At 43.3% G+C, this 21,195-nt stretch overlaps 1 protein-coding gene across 1 annotated transcript in view; it reads left to right on the top strand.

The window, feature by feature from the left end:
* SMS (spermine synthase) overlaps positions 1-21,195 on the top strand; it is a 172,224-nt gene that overhangs the window by 49,768 nt on the left and 101,261 nt on the right. Inside the window, exon 2 of the mRNA XM_088451598.1 lies at positions 11,532-11,652. Within this exon, the coding sequence (XP_088307724.1) occupies positions 11,532-11,652 (121 nt within the window). The remainder of the gene's footprint in view (positions 1-11,531; positions 11,653-21,195) is intronic.

Below are 21,195 nucleotides of genomic sequence, written 5' to 3'. Positions count from 1 at the left end.
CTCACCATTCTGCCCACTTCACTAGGAATACCCCTACATCGTCATAAATGGGCTATATCTCGGAACTCAGAGCTAACTGAGAGTTTTAAATGTCATATTCATTCTTTGCATGCTGAAATCAACTAGAAGTAACTATTTTCACTTCGGAAACATTTTCATTGTTGTGCAGTGTAATGGGAGCTGAGCGTTTTCTCTGTGCTCCTGCAAATCCATCATGCCTACATATTACACAAAAACCAGACAGATCGGCCCAATAATTATTGTATAATGTGTACCCAGTTTGTGCAATAGTTACTTTGTCATTTTTCAAAGAGTGGGAAGGGCGCTGTTGCTAGGTGTCAATCCTATTTCATAGAACATAGAAGGTTTGTAGAGGGGATTGTAGTTTAAACGTTAAATAATATTTTTGTGAAATGGAACTATGTTGTCTACAATGATCTATCTTAAGGAATATATTATTAACTAACCCACAGTTTGCTTTGACAAATATTGGGTTAGTAGATATACCCCTAATTGTCAATAAGATAGGTCAAGGCTTTGGATTAAGAGCCCATTGGAGGGGCAGTTCAATGTATACTGTCACTAGAATATTGAGTACCTATTTTTGATCACTGGATATTTAAATACTTCACATATGACTGCCATTCATGATGACCAGAAAAATGACATGTATGGCTAGCTTATTTCATAGGTACATAGCTATTGCATTTTAATTAAAAAGATAGATTGTAGTGGATGTCTTGTCTCATTCTCATAATTCACATTTCGTGCATCAGATTTACCTACTTTTACCTACTTTGTTTGGCTTTACTCATGGTCACCTTAGAATATTGTTGCAGCAGGGCATGAAACAGCCATACCGTCAGGTAGCAAATTGCATTTGACAATCCAATTAAGTTCTTGTAACTGACAACTATTTCTAACCTGTAGGACCAGACTAAACACTGGCTAAAGAACTTTATTTGAACTTGAGCTCAACATTTTACTACAACACAAAACTAGTCTACATTCCATCTGTAGTCTCTTATTGGTATACTTTTCATGCCCAATTCTGAGGTATAAGCTTTTCATCTTAAACTGCGGGCACATCAAAGGTATGAGGTATCATTAATATTTAAAGCTGGGAATACATTGTCAGATAAAATGTCTGTCAGATTGACATACATTGTATCTGACAGCCTGTAACCCATCAGATATAGTGGCCATACACCATGAGATGTGTCACAATGTCAGTGTTACACTGTGAGAAGTGACACAATATCTGCGGTCCTCCCCTGGGGAGGAGACATTTCCCCAGAAGAAACAGGGGAAGTGTCGGTCGCTGCAGTGCATACACTGCCTGATGTGGCCTTTCAGCAACTCACAAATTATCGGATCTTTCAGACATCCCGGCGACAGGCATATTCGACAGACCAATGATTTGTGGCGAGCCGCGCAAACACACTGTACAATTATCTGCCCGATCCGCCGATATTTGGTTGAGCAAAAGTGACTTAATTAGTGCCTCAGTCAATTTGATTTAACCACCTGTGCTCAGTCATGGATATAACTAAAACCTGATCTGTTGGGGAGCCTTGAGGGCCTCGTTTGAGAACCTCTAGTATAATGTATTTCCAGCATAAGGAGCTAGATATTAATTGCACTTTCAGCCTCCTTGGAGATTGGAGGTGAGCAGGATCCCAGGAGTGACTTTTCTCACCACTAACATAACCTATCTCCAGTGGACCACCACAGTTGAGTATGTCAATCTTATAGGAATTAAGGTTATTACTGGTACCCCAGAGCAGGCTGCCACAGTGTTTTTGTAATAACATGCTACAGACAATCTGTGTTCAGATGTGTAAGATAGAAATATATAGCCATTTACAGATGTGTCCACATACACTGTTGCTGCAGTCGCACCAAACAGTGTGTTTTTCGCTTGAAAAAAAGCATCTTAGTCACAATGCGATGCAACTTAAGCTGGGTACACACCTAACAGATATATCTGCAGATATATCTGCAGATGATGGTTGTTCATACACACTGAACAACCATCACCTGGCCGCGGGTCCCGTGTCCTCTGCAGCCTTCGTACGGATGGTTGGCCGAGAGTTGCATATCAAATTAATCTGTGCAGTCTTGTGGTGCATCTTAGTTGCATCACTTTGTGACTAAGATGCATTTTCAGGCAAAAAAGACACTCACCGGTAGCAGATTCGCACGGGACTTGGCGGCTCACTCGCGCCAGGCATCTCGCCCCACATGGCGCATTGAGGCTAGGTGTATGAGGACACATTTATAGTTGCAGGCCACAACTTTGTCTCTTAAGGAAACCATGCTCAAAAAACCTAGCTACCTAGTTTGATAAGGTTGGTGCTCCTTTGTGACTATAATGCAATGTAACATCAGTCTATTTTACCTATACCTACTGCTATCATCAACTTGGGGCTGTGGCAGAACTGAAAGTGATGCCCAGTATTAGTTTGAATTAGAGGAGCAGAACTCGTTGGAAATGCGAAAGAGCCACTGGCTGACTGAATGACTGTGCTATTTTTCTAGTTTCTTGTGAGATATCCATTCATACCCTAATTAAGATTTGTGCTTGGCACTAGGATTACATTTTTTCTTGAGGAACAAATTGTATCGTTGGATGTAGAAGCAGGCTTTTGAGCAGAACCTGTAGAGCGATTGCAAAGGACTTTTTCTGTAGACACAAAAAAAAAATGGTCTTGAAAATTTGCATGATAATTTCCAACCTTAACAATTTGCTTTCGTTTTTATAAAGGCACAGTTCTGGTAGACAAAAAGCCATACAAACAGGAATTTTTATTTTATGGACCCAACATTTCCTACATAGAAAAGTTTTCCATGGTAATACCTTTTTAATGATTTATGTGTTCAACAGCTTAAGGTCTCTTCATTGTAATATTGCACAAAATTAGATGTGTTCTTTTTTCAAAATGTGTTGTTTCATTAAACAGCTAATCCCTCGCCTTTGGTTTCACATGGGGGAGCTGTACTAAGCTCTGGAAAGTGCTAAATTGGAGAGTGGTAAACTACCAGCCACTCAGCTCCTAACTGTCATGTTACAGGCTGCAAAAATGACAGTTAGGAGCTGATTGGTTGGTAGGTTATCACTCTCCAATTTAGAACTTTCTAGAGCTTAGTACATCTGCCCCGCAATGAGGTCATCATCGTATGCTCAAAGCCAATAGAGTTCCATTTTTCCTCAGTAGACCTAAGGTTAGTGGCAGGCGTGTTGTTATGAAGACTGAAGCAGATTCTAGAAAATCAATGTTATAAATGTAGATTTCAATACCTACTGTTTTAAAAATCAACGGGCAGACGTCTAAAACAAGTGAATCGCCCCTTATGTTTTTTTTAGGGGTCTATTCATCACCACTTAATTTGTAGAAAAGCAGATGAAAATTAACATTTTCTCCTACTTTTGTATGAATTAAGTAGCGGGGCCATTCATCAAAAAGTTAACGCAAAAGATATCACTTTATATCTCCTGCTTACTTTTCAGCCCAGATCTTGCCCGCTGTCCCCATATACTACTATGGGGATCTACATTCATCAAGCTCCGAAAATTCTATATTTTCAGAGCTTGACTGTGGGAACATACGCCATCTTCAGGTGGTGTTTGTTCCTGCACCCTGCTCCTTCACTATATGGAAAGGAGTCCTGGGTTGTGGATGCCGGGGTTTGTACGCTGGTATGAACCCTAGTTCATGCAGGCGTACTAGACCCGGCAGTGCTAATTTTCACTGCTATGGAAGTGGCAGTGAAAGAATTCGTGGAGACTGCTGATTTTCGGAACAGCTGTCTCTGTGCCGGAGCAATGTTGAATGCTCAGGCGCTCGCTGCGAGATAGAATGTTAATTATTGGGGGCCGTCTGTCCTCCAATAATTAACATAATGAATAGGTCCATTAGTGCTTTCCTGGTAAGCACTGCACCTTATGTTCTTTGTAAATTTAATTTTTTTAAATTTGATTTGCAAAATTGGAGAGTGGGTGATCATGCGTGAGGTTATAGAGGCAGCGTGCAAGTGCGTGTGGCTATGGGGCAGTAAGTGTGGGAGGCTATGGAAGCAGTGTGTGTGTGAGGCTAAGGGGGCGGCATGTTTGTGTGTGAGGTTGTGGGGCAGCATGTGTGTGTGAGGCCAGGGCCGGATTAAGGTCTGTGGGGGCCCCTGGGCAACAAACATGTGGGGGTCCCTATTAAGTGTGTGTGTGTGTATATAAATATATATATATATATATATATATATATATATTTATATTTTAACACGCATATATACCCAGACACTCCCCTCATTCACCATTTACTTCCCTCTTCTGTCATTCACCAACGACACCCCAGCAGCACCCAATCACCCTCCTATATTCATCACCAACACACAGTCCAGACACAACCCACATCATTCACTATCAACACCCCTGCAGCACCCACCCTCATATACTACTAATACATCTGCTGCACCCAGACAACCCCTTATTCACTACCAACACCATAGCAGCACCCAGACGTACCCCTTTATTTACTATCAACACCCCAAAAGCACTCAGATATTCCCCCATACACTACCAACACCAAGACACTCTTCTTATACACTACCAGCACCCAGACACCCCCCTCCTACACTAAAGCACCCAGACTCCCCCCTACTATACTACCAACACCCATGCACCCTACTCCTATTCTATCAGCACCCAGACATCCCCTCCTACACGACCAGCACCCAAACACCCCCCTAGTATACTACCAACACCCAAGCACCCCCCTACTATGCTACCAACACCCAGGCACCACTCCCGTCCTACTCTACCAGCACCCAGGCACCACTCCCGTCCTACACTGCCAGCACCCAGACACCCCATACTACACTACCAACACCCAGGCACCCCCCTCCTACTCTACCAGCACCCAGGCACCCCCTACTACACTACCAAAACCCAGGCACCCCCCTCCTACTCTACCAGCACCCTGGCACCCCCTCCTACACTACCTACACCTAAACACCCCCCCCTACTCTACCAGCACCCAGACACAACTCTACTACACTACCAACACCCAGGCACCCCCTCCTAAACAACCAGCACCCAGATACCACCCCCGACCTACACTACCAGCACCCAGACACCCCCTCCTACACTACCAGCACCAAGACACCCCCCTCCTATACTACCAGCACCCAGACACCCCCTCCTACACTACCAGCAAAAAGACATCCTGTCCCCTTCACCCTCACTCACTATCTGTTGCTGAACATGTATCTGGCCTTCCAGCTGCAGTGTGCTGCTCGCTCCATTGTACTCACTGCTCCCACCGACCAGAGCAGAGGAAGCAGGTCCCGGCTCCCTTGTGTGTAACAGGTGGGCGGAGGAGAATCCGATAAAGTTGGTAGGGACATGCACTACAGCTCAGCATGCCCGTAGCCCCATCTTTCCCTGCAGCCTGCGCGCCCAGTCAGCTTGAAGAGGGGGCAGAGCCAAATGATTAGAGAGGCAGGGCTTAATTGCGGGCCGCAGCAGACGGCACCGTTAAAAGATAAAAATAAATGGTTCATTAGGGGGATGTGGCCGGGGCAGTGTGTGGGGGCATCGGGACGACCGCCCCTGTCGCCCTGCCTATAATCCGGCCCTGTGTGAGGCTATGGGGTAGCATGTGTGTGAGCTGTGAAGCACTCTGGTTGGAAAGAGCACAAACACAGGCAGACTTGCAAGGTAGAGTGGACTTTATTTTTCTTACAGTAGTTTACAACAAACAAGTTGTTGGTATTTTCATATACACCGCTACTACAGGTCCTGTTGTTCACCCTGCTTGGCAGGGCTCCCTAACGCTAGCTTTCACAAACTATCACCTGGCCACTTCAGGAGCACTGGTAACAATACCTACTCCAGCTAAATAGGGGATTCACTTCCTGGAACAGCTGAGGCAAAGCCCATCCCGGCTCCCAAGAAAACCCGGACTCCGGACTAAACCCAGGTTGTAAGCCTGAAACAATGAGTTCTCCCAGGTACCGGGGCACCTTTTAGCTGCTTGAACTGTGGCACCTGAGTCTCTCTGCCACAGAGGCTATGAGGGCAGTGTGTGTTTTTAGCTACAGGGACAGTGTGTGTGTGTGTGTGTGTGTGTGAGGCTATGGGGGCTGCGTGTGTGTGTGTGTGTGAGGCTATAGGGGCAGCGCATGTGTGTGAGGCTATGGGGGCAGCATGTGTGTGAGGCTATGAGCAGTGTGTGTACGAGGCTATGGGGGCAGCGTGAGTGTGTGTGAGGCTATGGGGCAGCGTGAGTGTGTGTGAGGTTATGGAGGCAGCGTGAGTGTGTGTGAGGCTGTGGGGGCAGCGTGAGCGTGTGTGAGGCTATGGGGCAGCGTGAGTGTGTGTTAGGTTATGGGGGCAGCGTGTGTGAGTGTGAGGCTATGGGGCAGCATGTGTGTTTGAGGCTATGGGGCAGCATGCGTGTTTGAGGCTGTGAGGGCAGCGGGGGTGTGTGAGGCTATGGAGCAGCGCGTGTGTGTGAGACAATGAGAGCAGCGCGTGTGTGTGAGGCTATGGGGACAGCATGAGTGTGTGTTAGGCTATGGGGGCAGCGTGAGTGTGTGTGAGGCTATGGGGCAGCGTGAGTGTGTGTGAGGCTATGGGAAGCATGAGTGTGTGTGAGGCTATGGCGGCAGCATGAGTGTGTGTGAGGCTATGGGGGCAGCGTGAGCATGTGTTAGGCTATGGGGGCAGCGTGCTTGAGTGTGAGGCTATGGGGCAGCATGCGTGTTTGAGGCTATGGGGCAGCATGCGTGTTTGAGGCTATGGGACAGCATGCGTGTTTGAGGCTATGGGGGCAGCGAGCGTGTATGTGAGGCACCAAAGGAAATTCTCACCATGGGCTCCACTTGGTCTAGAATAAGCCCTGTTTGCAGCCCTTGAGGATTTCACATACTGGGAAATATTCAATACCAGGTGATGCGCATGTAGTGCCTCTGGAATGATTGTGAAGAGCACTAAGCGACTATCCATTTTGTTGACTTTCTTTTGCACTCTATATACAGTAACAGCACGGGTAAACCAGTGAAGATTTGATACTATATCTAACAGTAAAGTGTTGAGCGTGACATTTCGGTGATGTCCTGCCCCACATCACCTGAAATTGAATCTTCCCCTTTAAATCCAGTGGTAAGCACATGGTCATAGATTAGGCTAAGAGCAAGCATACATTCTTACATTGAACACATTAGCGTTTTTTAATTAAATTTAATTGAAATTAGCACTGTCATAAATATTTGGTTTTATATTGTATTATAATTTGTTTCCCTATAGTGTAATTGTTAAAAATATTTTATTTTGATTTGTGAATTTTGTAGGCTCTTGTGTATATGTGTGACTGTGTTTATTCTTTACCATATTTGGCATGCTAATGATGAGAATTCTAATTATTACTTGTCAGGTCTTTCTGCTGGATAGCAGCCAAACACTTATATAGAACAATGCTGGCAAGGAGTAATCATTGGATGCTATAAATGTTCTTAGTTCAGTGTTGACATTTTTATCTGAAGTCTTCCTTCCTTAACTTCCCACACTTTAATTATGATATATACTCTCAGAAAGTTTGTTAAAATTGCCTGTTAAATAGTGAGAAGTTATGTGTATCATAATGAAAGTTTGGAAGGTAATGGATGAATGTTTTGAAGATTTTAATTACTGGGTTTGGCTATATGTTGATGCTCATGTTAACGTATATGCAAAAACAATTATTTGCAAGGTAATTAAGTTGCATGTATGAAAGCGGAGGTAAAAGACAGTGGGCCTGATTCAGCAATGGATGCAGGTGTGATCCGTGCTGCGTGCTCAGTAGCAGTGGATCTGAGAAGGTATGTAAGTGATGCAGGTGTCATCTTTTGAATTGAGACTCCCACCTGTGCCTTCTACGATCCGCTGCATGTGTCCGAAGGTGCAGCATCGGATCACCATTGGAAACATCATCAGACCATCAGATATTCTGAGAAACCCTAAGGTTACTCAGAGTGGGGGAGATGTAAGAAGCCCTGAAGCGTTATCAGCGCACGTTATGTGCGCTGATACCGCTTCTCCCCGATGTGATCGGGAGGTTGGGCGGTAAATGACAGACACGCTGTGCGCCCCTGTCATTATCGGTGCATGCTATCTACAAGATAGCAGCGCTGATAGCCTGGACCATGTATGAACGGTCAGATCGCCTGACCGTTCGGCCCGCTGTAGCTGTCACTATCGAGTGCTACAGGCTGGCGCTGCCCTATCACAACAGCAGGGACAGCACTGTACCTGCTGGGGCGGCTGCCGGCTCTAGGCTGCGTGCGGGGATCTCGCCATACTTGCGAGATCCCGCGCATGCTCAGTGGAGTCAGTCGGGACAGAGACAGAGCACATCAGCACTAGGCTGATGCGTTGCCGTCTCTAGCGGGTAGTGTCGGAGGGAAGAGTTAACGCTCCCCCTCTCCGGCCGATGAGATGTTCATACATCTCATAGGTAGTGCTTCCTGGGCGAAGCAGGAATCGTTATAGTGGGACGTTAAGTGTCCCGCTATAATACATCTACCCCAATGTCCCAACGCAAGTAATGGTGCATACACACGGTCAGATTTTTCCTTCAGATATGAACGATAACGATTTAAAAATCGTTCAGTCGTTCATATCTGAAGGAAAATCTGACATATCTGACATGCCTGAACGATGGACGATCAACGATGCGCGTTCCCGTTTGTCAGATAACGATATCTGACATCTGATGTGTTTGCAGTCAGACTTGGACGATTCCATTCATTTTAATGCAGTCAAAAATCGTTCAATCGTTCAAATCGTTCAAAACTTTGGTAAAATCGTTCAAATCGTTCAAATCGTTCAATCGTTCATCAGACAAATCTGACAAGTCTGACAAATCTGACCGTGTGTATGCTCCATAAGGCACTGCGGCCAGTAATTCTGCATCAGAAGATGCATTTGCTGGCATCTGCATGCCTCTAAAACGCCGGAGACACGCCTATATTTTAGGCGCTCCTCCACATTGCCACCCCCAAATGTGTCAATCACTGCAATTGGAGCTGAAACAGCATTGCGACACATGCACACTTTGGTGCACTCACCAATACTTTGGTCATTAGCGATCGAATACTTTGGTCATTAGCGATCGATTCCCCATTGGCATCCAGGTCTGAATCATGCCCAATGCGACATGTGTAATGTTTAGTGGTGTGCGTAAGGTTGTTCTGAGAGTGGGGTATACACTGTAATGTATATGATTTAGTATTGTGTGAGGCCATGCAGGGAATTGTATTCTAACAATGCTTAATATATATTATTTTGGACATCTAGGGGTTTATTTTGGCAATATATTTTAACAGCATTTATTTTATGCCCGTCAACAAAGGAAAAAAGACTAAAATCATGAAATAATATACTTAAAATACCAAATGTGTGCTGGTCTTGAGGGCCTATGTATCAAGCTGATTGTTACATAAAATTATGCAGAAACTGCAGTTTCTACATAATTTTAAGTATTGTAGCTATGAACTAATGGCACAATGTAGGATAATTCACAGAGTCTCTGTCAGTGTTAATTAGCACTTAAATCGCAGTCCCCCATTAATATCAATGGGGACTACAATCTTACCCCTGTGTACCAAACTCCAAAAAGCAAAGCTTTTAGTGGTGTAAAGTGCTTTAAGCCTATGGGGTCCAGGTGCAGGAGAGAGATATTTTGAGCTCTCTCTTGCAGCCCCCGTCGGCTCCAGAAGCTGACACTATGGCATGCACAGTGTCAGCTTCCCCAGGGAAGTCTTTCACAAACAGATAGACTACTACAATTTGCCGGGCATATAAATCGCAGGGACAGTGGTTACTGCAACCGCTGTCGCCGCGAGTTCCCCTTTGTACATATCGGCGATATTTTAAAAAAATATTACAATATCCCCTGCGATATGTATAGATAATAATTGCGACAGTTCAGCTATTATTAGTGCATAGTCCCTTAAGTGACTTATGAGCTCTTTTTAGATAGAGAAAATTGCTCAAATACCCCCTTATTCTTTCAGTAAATGATCCATAGCAAAAAGAATACTCTTTATTTTTTGTGCTAGAAATGTTGAAATTGGAATGTATATTTTAATATGACTCAGTACTAAAAGTTAGAGGATAAGTCGACATAAGGTCTTATAACTGGTGTGTTTGGTATCCAAAACAATAATGCAGCCTGTCCATTTATGAGAAACTAGTTACAATTACTGATGCACTCCTACTCTCCTAGCAGTTCTGTTTCATTGGCAAGCAGCAGGCGTTATCAGCAGATTAGATGCAGCTGGGTCGCTGTCTATAGTATGCACACCCGTGGAGGTTATATTTGATGAGATTTGTCCCTTCTGTGCTTGGATCCATTGGCAAAATCACATATTTACATTTAACCACAGTAAATCATTCCCATAGTTACGTATGTTACACTTAGACTACACGATAAATACAAACTTGTCATTACACATTATTTGGACTGTACGCTATTGCCTTATAATAAACTAAAGGTGCGTATCCATTAGGCGATGGGGTAACGACAGTACGATTACAACATCGTAATCATACAGTCGTTCCTCATCCCTTGTAGTGCCTACACTGACCAATATGTCGTTCAGTGCAGGCACCCTCCCTCATCCGCGAACATGCCCAATCTGTCGTTATCGGCAGATTGACCGGCATGTTCAGGCGATGATTGATGTCGAAAATGACTTGTGGGAGCGCGCATCGCTGGTCGTTTTCGACATTTTCATGCGCTATTCATGCACGATTAATTAGCGACTGAACGATTTCGATGTCGTAATCGTTCAATCGCTCTCTTTAATCGGCAAGTGGATACGCGGCTTAAGGTCTGTCCTGTCTTCCTAGCAGTAGGAGCCTTGGAGGGGCAACGCATGCCCCGGCTCTTACTGTGCATGCATGTTAAAGACAGAACAGACATTACCAGATTACTATATAGATGCAGCAACAGATTATATGTAATTTTGTATAAAGACACTGGCCATGGGGGAGATGTATCAAGCCGTGGATAAAGATAAAGCACCACCCAATCAGACTGTGCATGACATTTTACAGATAGAAGCTGATTGGTTGGTGCTTTATCTCTCTTCACTTTATCTCTCTCCAAGATTTGATAAATCAGAATTTGCAGTGACTATCGCCAAACCCAGCCATGTACCTAGTGACGGGCAGCACATGCAGTGATGTTGACGTGCTATCCAATCCAGCGCCACCACATCATCCACCAGCCCCCAGGAAGAGGTGAGCAGGCTGAGTTGGGTGAGTGGCTTTGTAGGGGAGTGGCTGTGTGGGGGTTGCAGCTGTGCCACACCCCTAAATAATATCCTGCTCATGCCTTTGCCCAAAGCAAAAACATTTTATCAATTAAAACATGGTGGGAATTCTTGTTTTAAACCCTACTTACTGTATCATGTTAATAAACATGTCTATCTTTAAATATGGAACAATTGTTTTTTCATTTTATTGTTTTTCCATTGTCATTGCCTTTTAGCTGACGGAGATGCCATTATCAAAGAGCTACAACCCGTGTTTCAAGAGCATGGAATGACAGAGACAGTGCACAGCTGGGCAGACCATGGCTACCTGGCCACATACATAGCGAAAAATGGGAGGTAAGGGGACAGAAAACTAACAGACTATCACTTTGAATAACTTGATATTTAATTGATATTTTTGATAGTCTTTATTATTAAAAGTGATATTCTGACGATGGTTGGCAGTGACCATATATTTAACATTGTCTCTCTGAACTCACACACAATGCGCAAAACATTTATTAGTAAAAGTAGCCCAACAAGTCTATATTTAAAATATGCGATGAACTTAAGTACGCTATCAAGCACATTGTACCTAATGCTGGGTACACACTAGGAAGACGCATCGGTCAGTAGACCGAACTGCCATCCGAGCGGCCGATTGGTGAACTATGGGGTATATATATAAAAGTGATAATTTTTAGAAGCAGGCATTTAACTTTGCAAGCCCAGTTGATATGTGAATGTTGATTGTCCCTTCAGCAAGTACGGGTGGTCGGCGGGTCGCCCGTACACACAGCCAGATCATGCACCAATATATCTTCCAAGAATTTTGCCATTGGCTGTGCTGCAGGGCTGACCTGTACACACCCGCTGATGCACTCGCGATTTATCGCTTGTCGATAGAACGAGCGATATATCGCTAAGTGTGTACCCAGCATAACAGTTACCTGTTCTTAGCCTCTCAATCTTGCCAACATATCACATTGGAATTAAATAGCAGAAAAAGCTTTTCCTTCCTTTTATGTTTTAATCTCCAATAATCCCAAGGAATATAATTAAAATCCCTTCCAATCCAGATATTCTTTTTTACTAGCATTCAGTGTAAACTGGATATAAAATTAGCTGATATGCAAGATATTGTTAGGTCCAGTTCACATAATCGTTGAGTATAGCAGGTCTTTTCTGAAATCCAAATCTACCTATCACTATGGAAACCTGTAGTGGCAACGTGGGAGTTCCCTTTACACTATCACATTCAGAACACTGTGTACAAGGAAACAGTCAGCAGTAGTCATTCAAACTGTAAGGGTGGTCTATATACCCCCTCCAGCCAACCCTTGATATTTTTGAATATCATTGTTTTTGAAGACTTCCCTTAAAATGATATAGTACATAGTGATGGATTTCATCCATTGATTTCCTTTGTGAATCATATTGGTTAAATGACATACTCTGACGTGACAACGCATGGATCATGTGGCACACTCTAGGGAAGATGCAATTTTACAGGCTGTGTGTTTGAAAAATGATAGGAGCTGGTTGGTTGGTACTTTTATCTCTCTCCAAGATTGTTTTCTTCTATGAGCTGCTTGCGGTCTACTGCAGCGTTTCATGTCCTGAAGATTGGTCAGAGTATTTAAGCTGTGGGCTATGTGATATGCATACATGCTGTCAGGGTCCGTGAGGAGCTAAATGCAGGAGCCCCAGTGAATGAAGGATCCGTTAAATAATCAGTAACACGGGTGGCAGATGGGAAAATGTGTGGTAACGTGGTTTATTCATTTGAAATAAATAAATAAAAAATATGTTAATAGTAAACTAAAATGTAAGATCCTGTATAAAAAAATGTGTGTGTGTGTCAGTGCATGTCTATGGGCAGCACATAATGGTTAGCATTACTGCCTCACAGCACTGCAGTCGTGGGTTCGATTCCCACCACGGCCCTAACTGTGTGGAGTTTGTATATTCTCCCTGTGCTTGCGTGGGTTTCCTCCGGGTACTCCGCTTTCCTCCCACATGCCTAAAATATACTAGAAGGTTAATTGGCTCCCACCAAAAATTAACCCTAGTTTGTATGTGTGTGCGCATGTACATGTGGTAGGGAACATAGATTGTAAGCTGCACTGGGGCAGGGACTGATGAGAATGGCCAAATATGCTCTGTAAAGCACTGCGGAATATGTGTGCGCTATATAAATAACTGGTAATAAATAAATAATACATAAATTATATAACCACCTCAGATTTCCATGACCTGTATGAAAGAACAACATTATAAATTCACTTTAGTGAATACCAAACAGAAGAAAAATATTCCACCCTTGTCCACAGCACTGTAAAATTGTATACATCTAGTAAAATGTAGCACTTCAATAAAACCAAAATGCGTTTGAAATCATTTTCGCTCTCAGATAAGAAGGGTAAATGTAATATCACTCATAAATAACACCATATTGCAGTTTTTAGCTCCTCTTTGCTCTTGACATTGATCAAAATAAATTATATTTTATTTATTCATCATTTTCATGATAGTAATTATTAATACTATGTAATTATCTCATATTGTGCCTCCTTGTTTTTTTTTTTTTTTTTTATCTTATATTGTCCCTCCTTGTTTTTACTTCACCATCTAATAAATGCAATGGTATTTTCTAGTTACATGGCATGTTGACACTGTAGAAATAATTATGGGATTAACAAGCTAATAAATATGTTATTTATTGCTTTGCTTTAGCCCTTCAGTAGGATGGCCATCATCCGCTTTCTAGGTCATGAAAAGCTCTGGGGTATTTTCTCACTTTGGTTGTTTTTCATTTCTGAACAATTTCTTGAATCATCTGTCAATGAACCATTTAACAGATTGCATTATATAATATGCTTTTAGCATTGCCCCCCTGGCTACGAAATGCTCTATATACCAAAAATAAATCTATTGATGATTAGAATTAGCTGGAATGGGTTCTGAGAGACTTATGTCCGGTTTGAAAATATCACAGGAGGCAAGCACAAAAGACCCCTATACATAAGAAATAATTAACAAAGCACGAGGTTCATTCCATTCGGTGTGTTATCGCAAAATCAAAACTTTCAGACAATATACAGAGGAAAGTAGAAATGTCTAATGACTTACGGGTGTGTTTGGCTTTTTATGAGGTCAGAAGAACATCAACACTACTGTACTTGACAGTGAATGCCTTTTTTTACTTTTTAATAATTTGTATTTTATGTCATTTCAAAATCTTAGCTTATAAAACAATTGCACATTATCCAGATGATTTTGGATACCATTGGATAATGACATCACATAAATAAACCTTTTTCAGGTTGAGATTAGCTCCAGCAGTGTTCAACTTTATTAACCATCCAGCTCTAAACCTGTCTACGTCCTTGTAAACTATGAGATGTTAAGGCAGAACAGAAGGCTAGCAATGCTGGTTTTCCAGGTATTCCATGGAGTTAGTAATGCAGAAACTGTAAATATATAGTATTGAGCATAATTAAAAAAAGACAGGGGTGTTCTCGGGAAAATGAAGTTCTTGGTGACACTGGACATATACATATTGTATCAAGATCAGGTTAAGGGTGCCGTCTCCTGGGTTAAACGGTTGCACTTGTCATGGAGCAGCCAAGTAGTAGTACACCAGTCCAGGGCCATGGTACAAGTTTCCGCAGCTAGTTTTATTTAGCAGCAGAAAAATAAAGAAAACCTAAAAGTAAATCCTGTCCTGTCTGGCTCTAATTAAACAAAATGATTCCCCCTCTAATACCACTTTCAAACAGAACTTGTTGCTTGGACCTGTGTTTTTTCCAGATTTTTCAACCCGGGTTTGACCCGGGTTTTAGCTCCTGTCCCCCTTTTACACAGCACCTTAGACCTGGGTTATTCCTGGGTCGACCCCTTTCACACTGAACCCTGGTTAGCCCTGGATTATACTGTGTGTCATACGAAATGGACTGGGTCTTGGGCACATAAAGATGAGGTCATGAAAGTGAGTGGAGACTGCTCATTGCATTGCTTTACCATGGCCGACGAGTTACTAAGTTATTGCTATTTTTTAGCTGTTTCACACAGCAAATGAGAGCCTGATGCAGCTGCTGCTTACACTGTGCTACCTAGCACAGTGTGATGTGAGGGGGAGAAGGGCTTAATATCTGTGAGAGATGTCTAATACTCGACGCCGGTATTTGCGCAGGAGAGCCCTGATCTTAGGCAGCAGTTGATCAACGCTCTAATTTACCAGCGCGATCAATCGATTATTGTGGACCATAGACCGCAGGCATGGAGACGCTTTCTGGGCGACCGTGGAAGCTTTTCACCTGGAGCAGTGGGTGGCACACTTTCGAATGTCTACATTCAACCACCTGCTTGAACTTCTCACCCCAGCACTCACCAAGGGAAGCACCAACTACCACAGAACCATCAAGCCATGCAGGAGACCGGCAATTGTATTGTGGTGGTGTGTAACGCCGGGTGAGTACTGCACAATCTCCTGCTTGTTTGGTGTTGGCATATCAACGGTGTGTGTTCTAGTGTGGGAAGTGACACAGGCATTGCTGGAAACCCTTTACCATTGCTTAATCTCCTTACCACAAGGTGACTGGCTGGATGTGATCATAAAAGGTTTCCAGCGACGTGAATATCCCCAGTGTGGTGGAGCTATAGATGGGACCCACATACCCATTAGCGCTCCCAGAGACAACTTGGCAGATTACTATAACCACAAAGGTTGGCACTCCCATCATCCTGCAGGCTGTAGTTGACCACAAGTATTGGTAAGTATAATGTTATATTAGACTGTGAGTTATATGCTGTGCCCTTTATGTATATTGCTAAACACAGCTATTCCACCGTTCAGTTTCACAGATGTCTTTATCGGCTGGCCTGGTCGTTCGCATGATTCCCGGGTGCTTGCCAATTCTGACCTTTTCCAGATTGCAGAGGAGAAGCAAGATGGCTGGTTGTTCACTAGAGAGGTAAATATATGTCCCTACTTTTGTAATGTTTTTCACTGCAACCTGAAATATTACCTTTCAATGTGTGAAAGTTCTGCCATGGTGTGTATCATTTTTAAAATAGTATTACTTGTAGTAGCAGATATTTGTTTAGGGTTGGGTACGGGATGCCAGTGCTCAGGATCCTGGCGGTCAGAATCCCGACTCTGGCATCCCGACTGGGTTAGAATGCTGACACCTGCTGGTAAGTACCCTAACCCTACCTCTAAACCTTACTCCCCCCTGTTTGATCTAGTGGCCTATGTGTTAGTAATGTCGGCACTGGTACCTTCAATTTTCATTTATATTGCGACACATATTTGCATTTCTACTGAAAATTTCTCCATTATGTACCAATGTTCTGGCCAAATTTGCACTTTGATTTCAGAGAAAACTCTTGCATTCTGTTATTAAATTGCTGCAAAATCAGGCTAAAACACTATTTTTGAAATCATTTTGCCAAAAAATAACTGAATAAATAGGCCCTCCTATTGTATATTTTGTCGTTGACCATGTGATACAGCACCATGCAGAGAAAATGTCACACTGGGATCAGTATGATTTACCGCCAGACCTAAAGCTTGGCTGTCCACGGCCACCGCACGGCTTACCTTCGTTCGGTATTCCGGGGCGCCGGGCTCCCGGCGTAGGGATAATGATAGGCGTCGGGATTTTCACACCTATCATTATGACACTGCCGGGATTTCACAGTTGGGGAGCCGGCTGTCGGCATTTCTACCGCCGGCTTCCTAATTACGCCCCGTCACACTACCATTTCAAGATATGCTTACCACCAATACTATATATTATTTTTGTTTACATTTACAGAAATCAAAGACTATTACAGGGGTAGAGATCCCAGTACATCTTATTGGAGATGCAGTATACCCTTTGAGGCGATGGCCCATGAAGGAATTCACACAGCATCTTCCACTCTCTACGGACAAAGTTGTGTTTACCCATACTCTCAGATCAACCTGAATGGTGGTGGAAAATGCCATTGGTAGACTGAAGGGGCATTGGCGTTGTTTATTAAACAAAATTACATTTCCATCACCCTGGAACCAGATGTGGTTGCTTTTTGGTGCATTCTCCACAACTTTTGTGAACTACAAAAAAAAAAAGTTTCTACTTGAGTGGAATGATGTGGTCCCTGATCTGTCATATACTCCACTAGAAACAGCAACCTACGAGGGAGAGAATACTAGCAGCAGTGCTGAAGTCATATGTAACGTTCTCACTGCTAACTTATCTAGTATGACACAGTGGAGGAAACGGGATTGAAATACTGGCGGCTGTTCATCCTGTCGGGCATCCCAACAGTGTATGCCCGACAGGATGAAGATCCCGACTGGGGCAGGTAAGTGTCCTAACCCTCCCCTGTCCCTCCAACCTAACCCTCCCTTAGTGGTGCCTAACCGTAACCTCCCCCCTGGTGTTTAACCCTAACCTTCCCCCCGGGGGTGACTAAAGCTAACCCCTCTTACCACTCCCTGAACCTAACCCTAACCCTCCCCCCTAGGACTGCCTAACCCTAATCCCCCCCCCAAAAAAAACAAAAAACCTAACACTAACCCCACTAGACTCCCTCCCGCGGCTAAAGCTAAGGGCGCCCAGGACTTACCTTTGTTCAGGCTGCCGTTTTAGGCGTTCCGGCGTCGGGATTAACATAGGCGTCGGTATTTCGGGATGGAGACCGGCGGCCTTGCGGCTGCCGGTCTCGTGGCTGCATCCCCGTGGAGATCACAAGGGATATGTTATCAACAAGTTTTGTTTTATTGTTTTGCACAATTTTTTGTTTATTATATGCAAATGTTACCAATATAACATCTGTTGGCAGTATACAAGTGCTTGCTGCATTCTTAAACAGAAAGAGGCCTAAGCCTTTCACGCCATAAGATTACCACATATATACATTACACCTATAAAAACATATGTATAGAGAGAAAATTGGGATAGCTATCAGTGGCTGATCGGCAAGGCAGATCAAAAATTCATATAGGGGAGCCACACCAACTCTTTGAACTGCGCTGCAGACCTACAGTACCTCTGTACCCAGCACTGATAATAACAACATATATAGCCGTGCTTCGCGTTAGGGAAAACAAGCGCCCAAAAACACTATACAGGCCTGTTAGTGCTGGATAAACAAAAGTTTTACATTTGTATATGTACAAGTGTCTGTAGACATATATAACAATACAAAAAGAAATAGTATGTACATGTAATTGCCATCACGCACTCCAGCCCTATATAGACAAACTTCTACTACGGGGCAGACACGTCCCCAAACACATTATTACCAGGCCTGTTACTGCAGGATAAATAAAAAGGTAAACATTTTAATAGACAAAATATCGACCAAGTGTCTCTTGACATATTTAAAAGTTTTTTTAAATAAAGTGTACTAATATTTTTAGTCTATTTGGCATTAGGCCCAGCCCATATATAGACATGCTTCTAGTAACGGGCAGACGTACCCAAACGCTCTACAGACCTGCTCGTGCATGAAAAATATTAAACATTTAAATACACAAAATATTCTTCAACTGTCTGGTGACATATTTAAAATAAAAAAAATAATATTGTATATCTATTTGGCATTAGGCCCAGCCCCATATATAGATGTGCTTCTAGTAATGCCCAGACATGTGCCAAAATGCTGTAGACCTGTTAGAAACACAGTATACACAACTTTGGTATAAAGTAGCAACAAAATATAGTCTACAACTGTCTGTAGACAGTGTTGTCCTGATTTTCTATAGGACTATGCAGACTGTTATACATACTTTGGACATATTATGGACAGTGCAATGTGGACTAGTACTCACTGTGGGATTGGTACTATTTTGCACAGAGCAATGTGGACTGATAGGAGGTGAATTTGTTTCCAAAAAAGGTTGGCCTCTGTTATAATGTTGGTAATTTTGGAAATGACCCTCAGGGTACTAAGGAGGATACATTGGTTGAGGTTGGGGATTGTGTAATCTTGACACTTGAACATTAAGGAAGGTCATCTGTGCTTCTCTGTTATCCCTGGAAATGCGTTCATGCATACCCACGAGGTGTGTGAGAAATTAATTTCTCTATTCTCTTTCGTTGGCAAAGAATCGCTGGAGGCGGGCATCCTCCTGTGCCTGCATTTCTGCATCATATTCACGCAGCTGATTCACCAGAATTCTTGTCATTACGCGGGTTGCTTGCTCCATCTTTGAATTTTGTTTTTCAGTGCTGGTACATTGAAAACTAGAAATGGATGAAAAAACAAAATTTTCGAAATCAAATAGCAGTGATGCCAGCTCGTATGTGCTTGAGTCCATCTCCCTCCTGCACATTAGCTTCACACTGCAACACATACGGATTGAGGGGCTAATTCAGTAAGGATCGCAATAGCGATTACGCATGCAGTCTCACTGCAAAGATATGCTATTAATTGCAATACCATATGCAGTCTAACATAAGGACGCCCCCCTTACTTTACACACATCTGTAATATTAACAAAACTGCTAAACTATTGCTAACATCGAGTACAATCCGAGCCTCACACACACTTGCACAAGCTCTGACCTTACTCAGAAATTGCTAACCTCATCGCACGCAGTGAAAGGCCAAGCTGCATATGGCATCGCAGTGCCTAATTTATGAACGCCCCTCCAACGACATTCAAACACATTGGCAAGCCTGCAGTTCGCCGACCACAACCTCGACACCTCCTCAAATGGTACTTCCTGTCAATCACCCTGCGATGGGTATGCGTAGTACTGCGATTGGGGTCCCGATTGCAGTGGAGTCTTCGCGCACTGCGATGCATGCGCTGAACGCAACAATCAGCTGATTGCATGCGTATTCGCAATATTGATCCTTGCGGAATGAGCCCCTGAGTTTGGATTTAAGTAGGGTGAGGCCGTGTACACACTACATCGACAAGATATCAGATGGACAGGGCGAAAATCAGGCAGGTGTGTATCCGACCAAAATTGTTGTTAGCACCCGTTACTAGTCGTAAATGGTGCAACAGCTAATGAGGGCCAGTGATATGAAACAAACACAGGACGGTTAGGAACAGATTGTTTAGAGCAGCATTTAATATTAGTAATGAGTGGCAAAAACAATTTAATTTGTTCTGAAATATGCCCCATACTGTATAATTAGTTTGAATGTAAACCCCGAAAAGAGTGTGTAATAGTAAATAAAGTACTACTTGCTATTTCTACGCAACCTCTGGTCTCAGTTTGTTCTGCAGCCAGTGTCCCAGCAGCGGTTCCAATTGCCTCCACCACATCCTCAATGGTATTGGCTACAGGGTCCCCCATGACAGCCAGTCTGTGTCACTAGTTTCTGTAATGTCATCAAAAAGCATTGGTGACGTCATTGGGCTGCTTTGCTGTTCTCCAGCGTGACACCCTGAGATGATGCACAGCTGGATGATGAGATGGCAGTTGGGTTAGCCAGTGCCAAATTGGCAAAAACCTCCCTGCACTGGTCATAAAAAACCCAGTTCATTCTAGCAGATCCACTCTTTCTGTGGTTATGATCATGGACTTTGTTGTAGATTTTGCTGAGAGCCTTCAATTTATTGACTACCTGTTGCTGCATCCGCACTATACCCCTGGAGGTGAGGATCTTGGCTATATTTGAATACATTGTCGCATCCTTGAATGTCCCAGTAATATGGATATGTACAGTACTGTGCAAAAGTTTTAGACAGGTGTGGAAAAAATGCTGCAAAGTAAGAATGCTTTAAAAAATAAAAGGGAGGCGTCTGATTGGCTCCAAATTTATTCTGCAGCAGGACAACGACCCCAAACATATAGCCAATGTCATGAAGAACTATCTTCAGTGTAAAGAAGAACAAGGAGTCCTGGAAGTAATGATATGGCCCCTACAGAGCCCTGATCTAAACAT

This window comes from Taudactylus pleione, unplaced genomic scaffold (genome assembly GCF_031769625.1).
Source record: "Taudactylus pleione unplaced genomic scaffold, aTauple2 ptg000026l, whole genome shotgun sequence".
Taxonomy (NCBI): Eukaryota; Metazoa; Chordata; class Amphibia; order Anura; family Myobatrachidae; genus Taudactylus; species Taudactylus pleione.
This window is presented reverse-complemented; position numbering and strand designations above follow the sequence as displayed.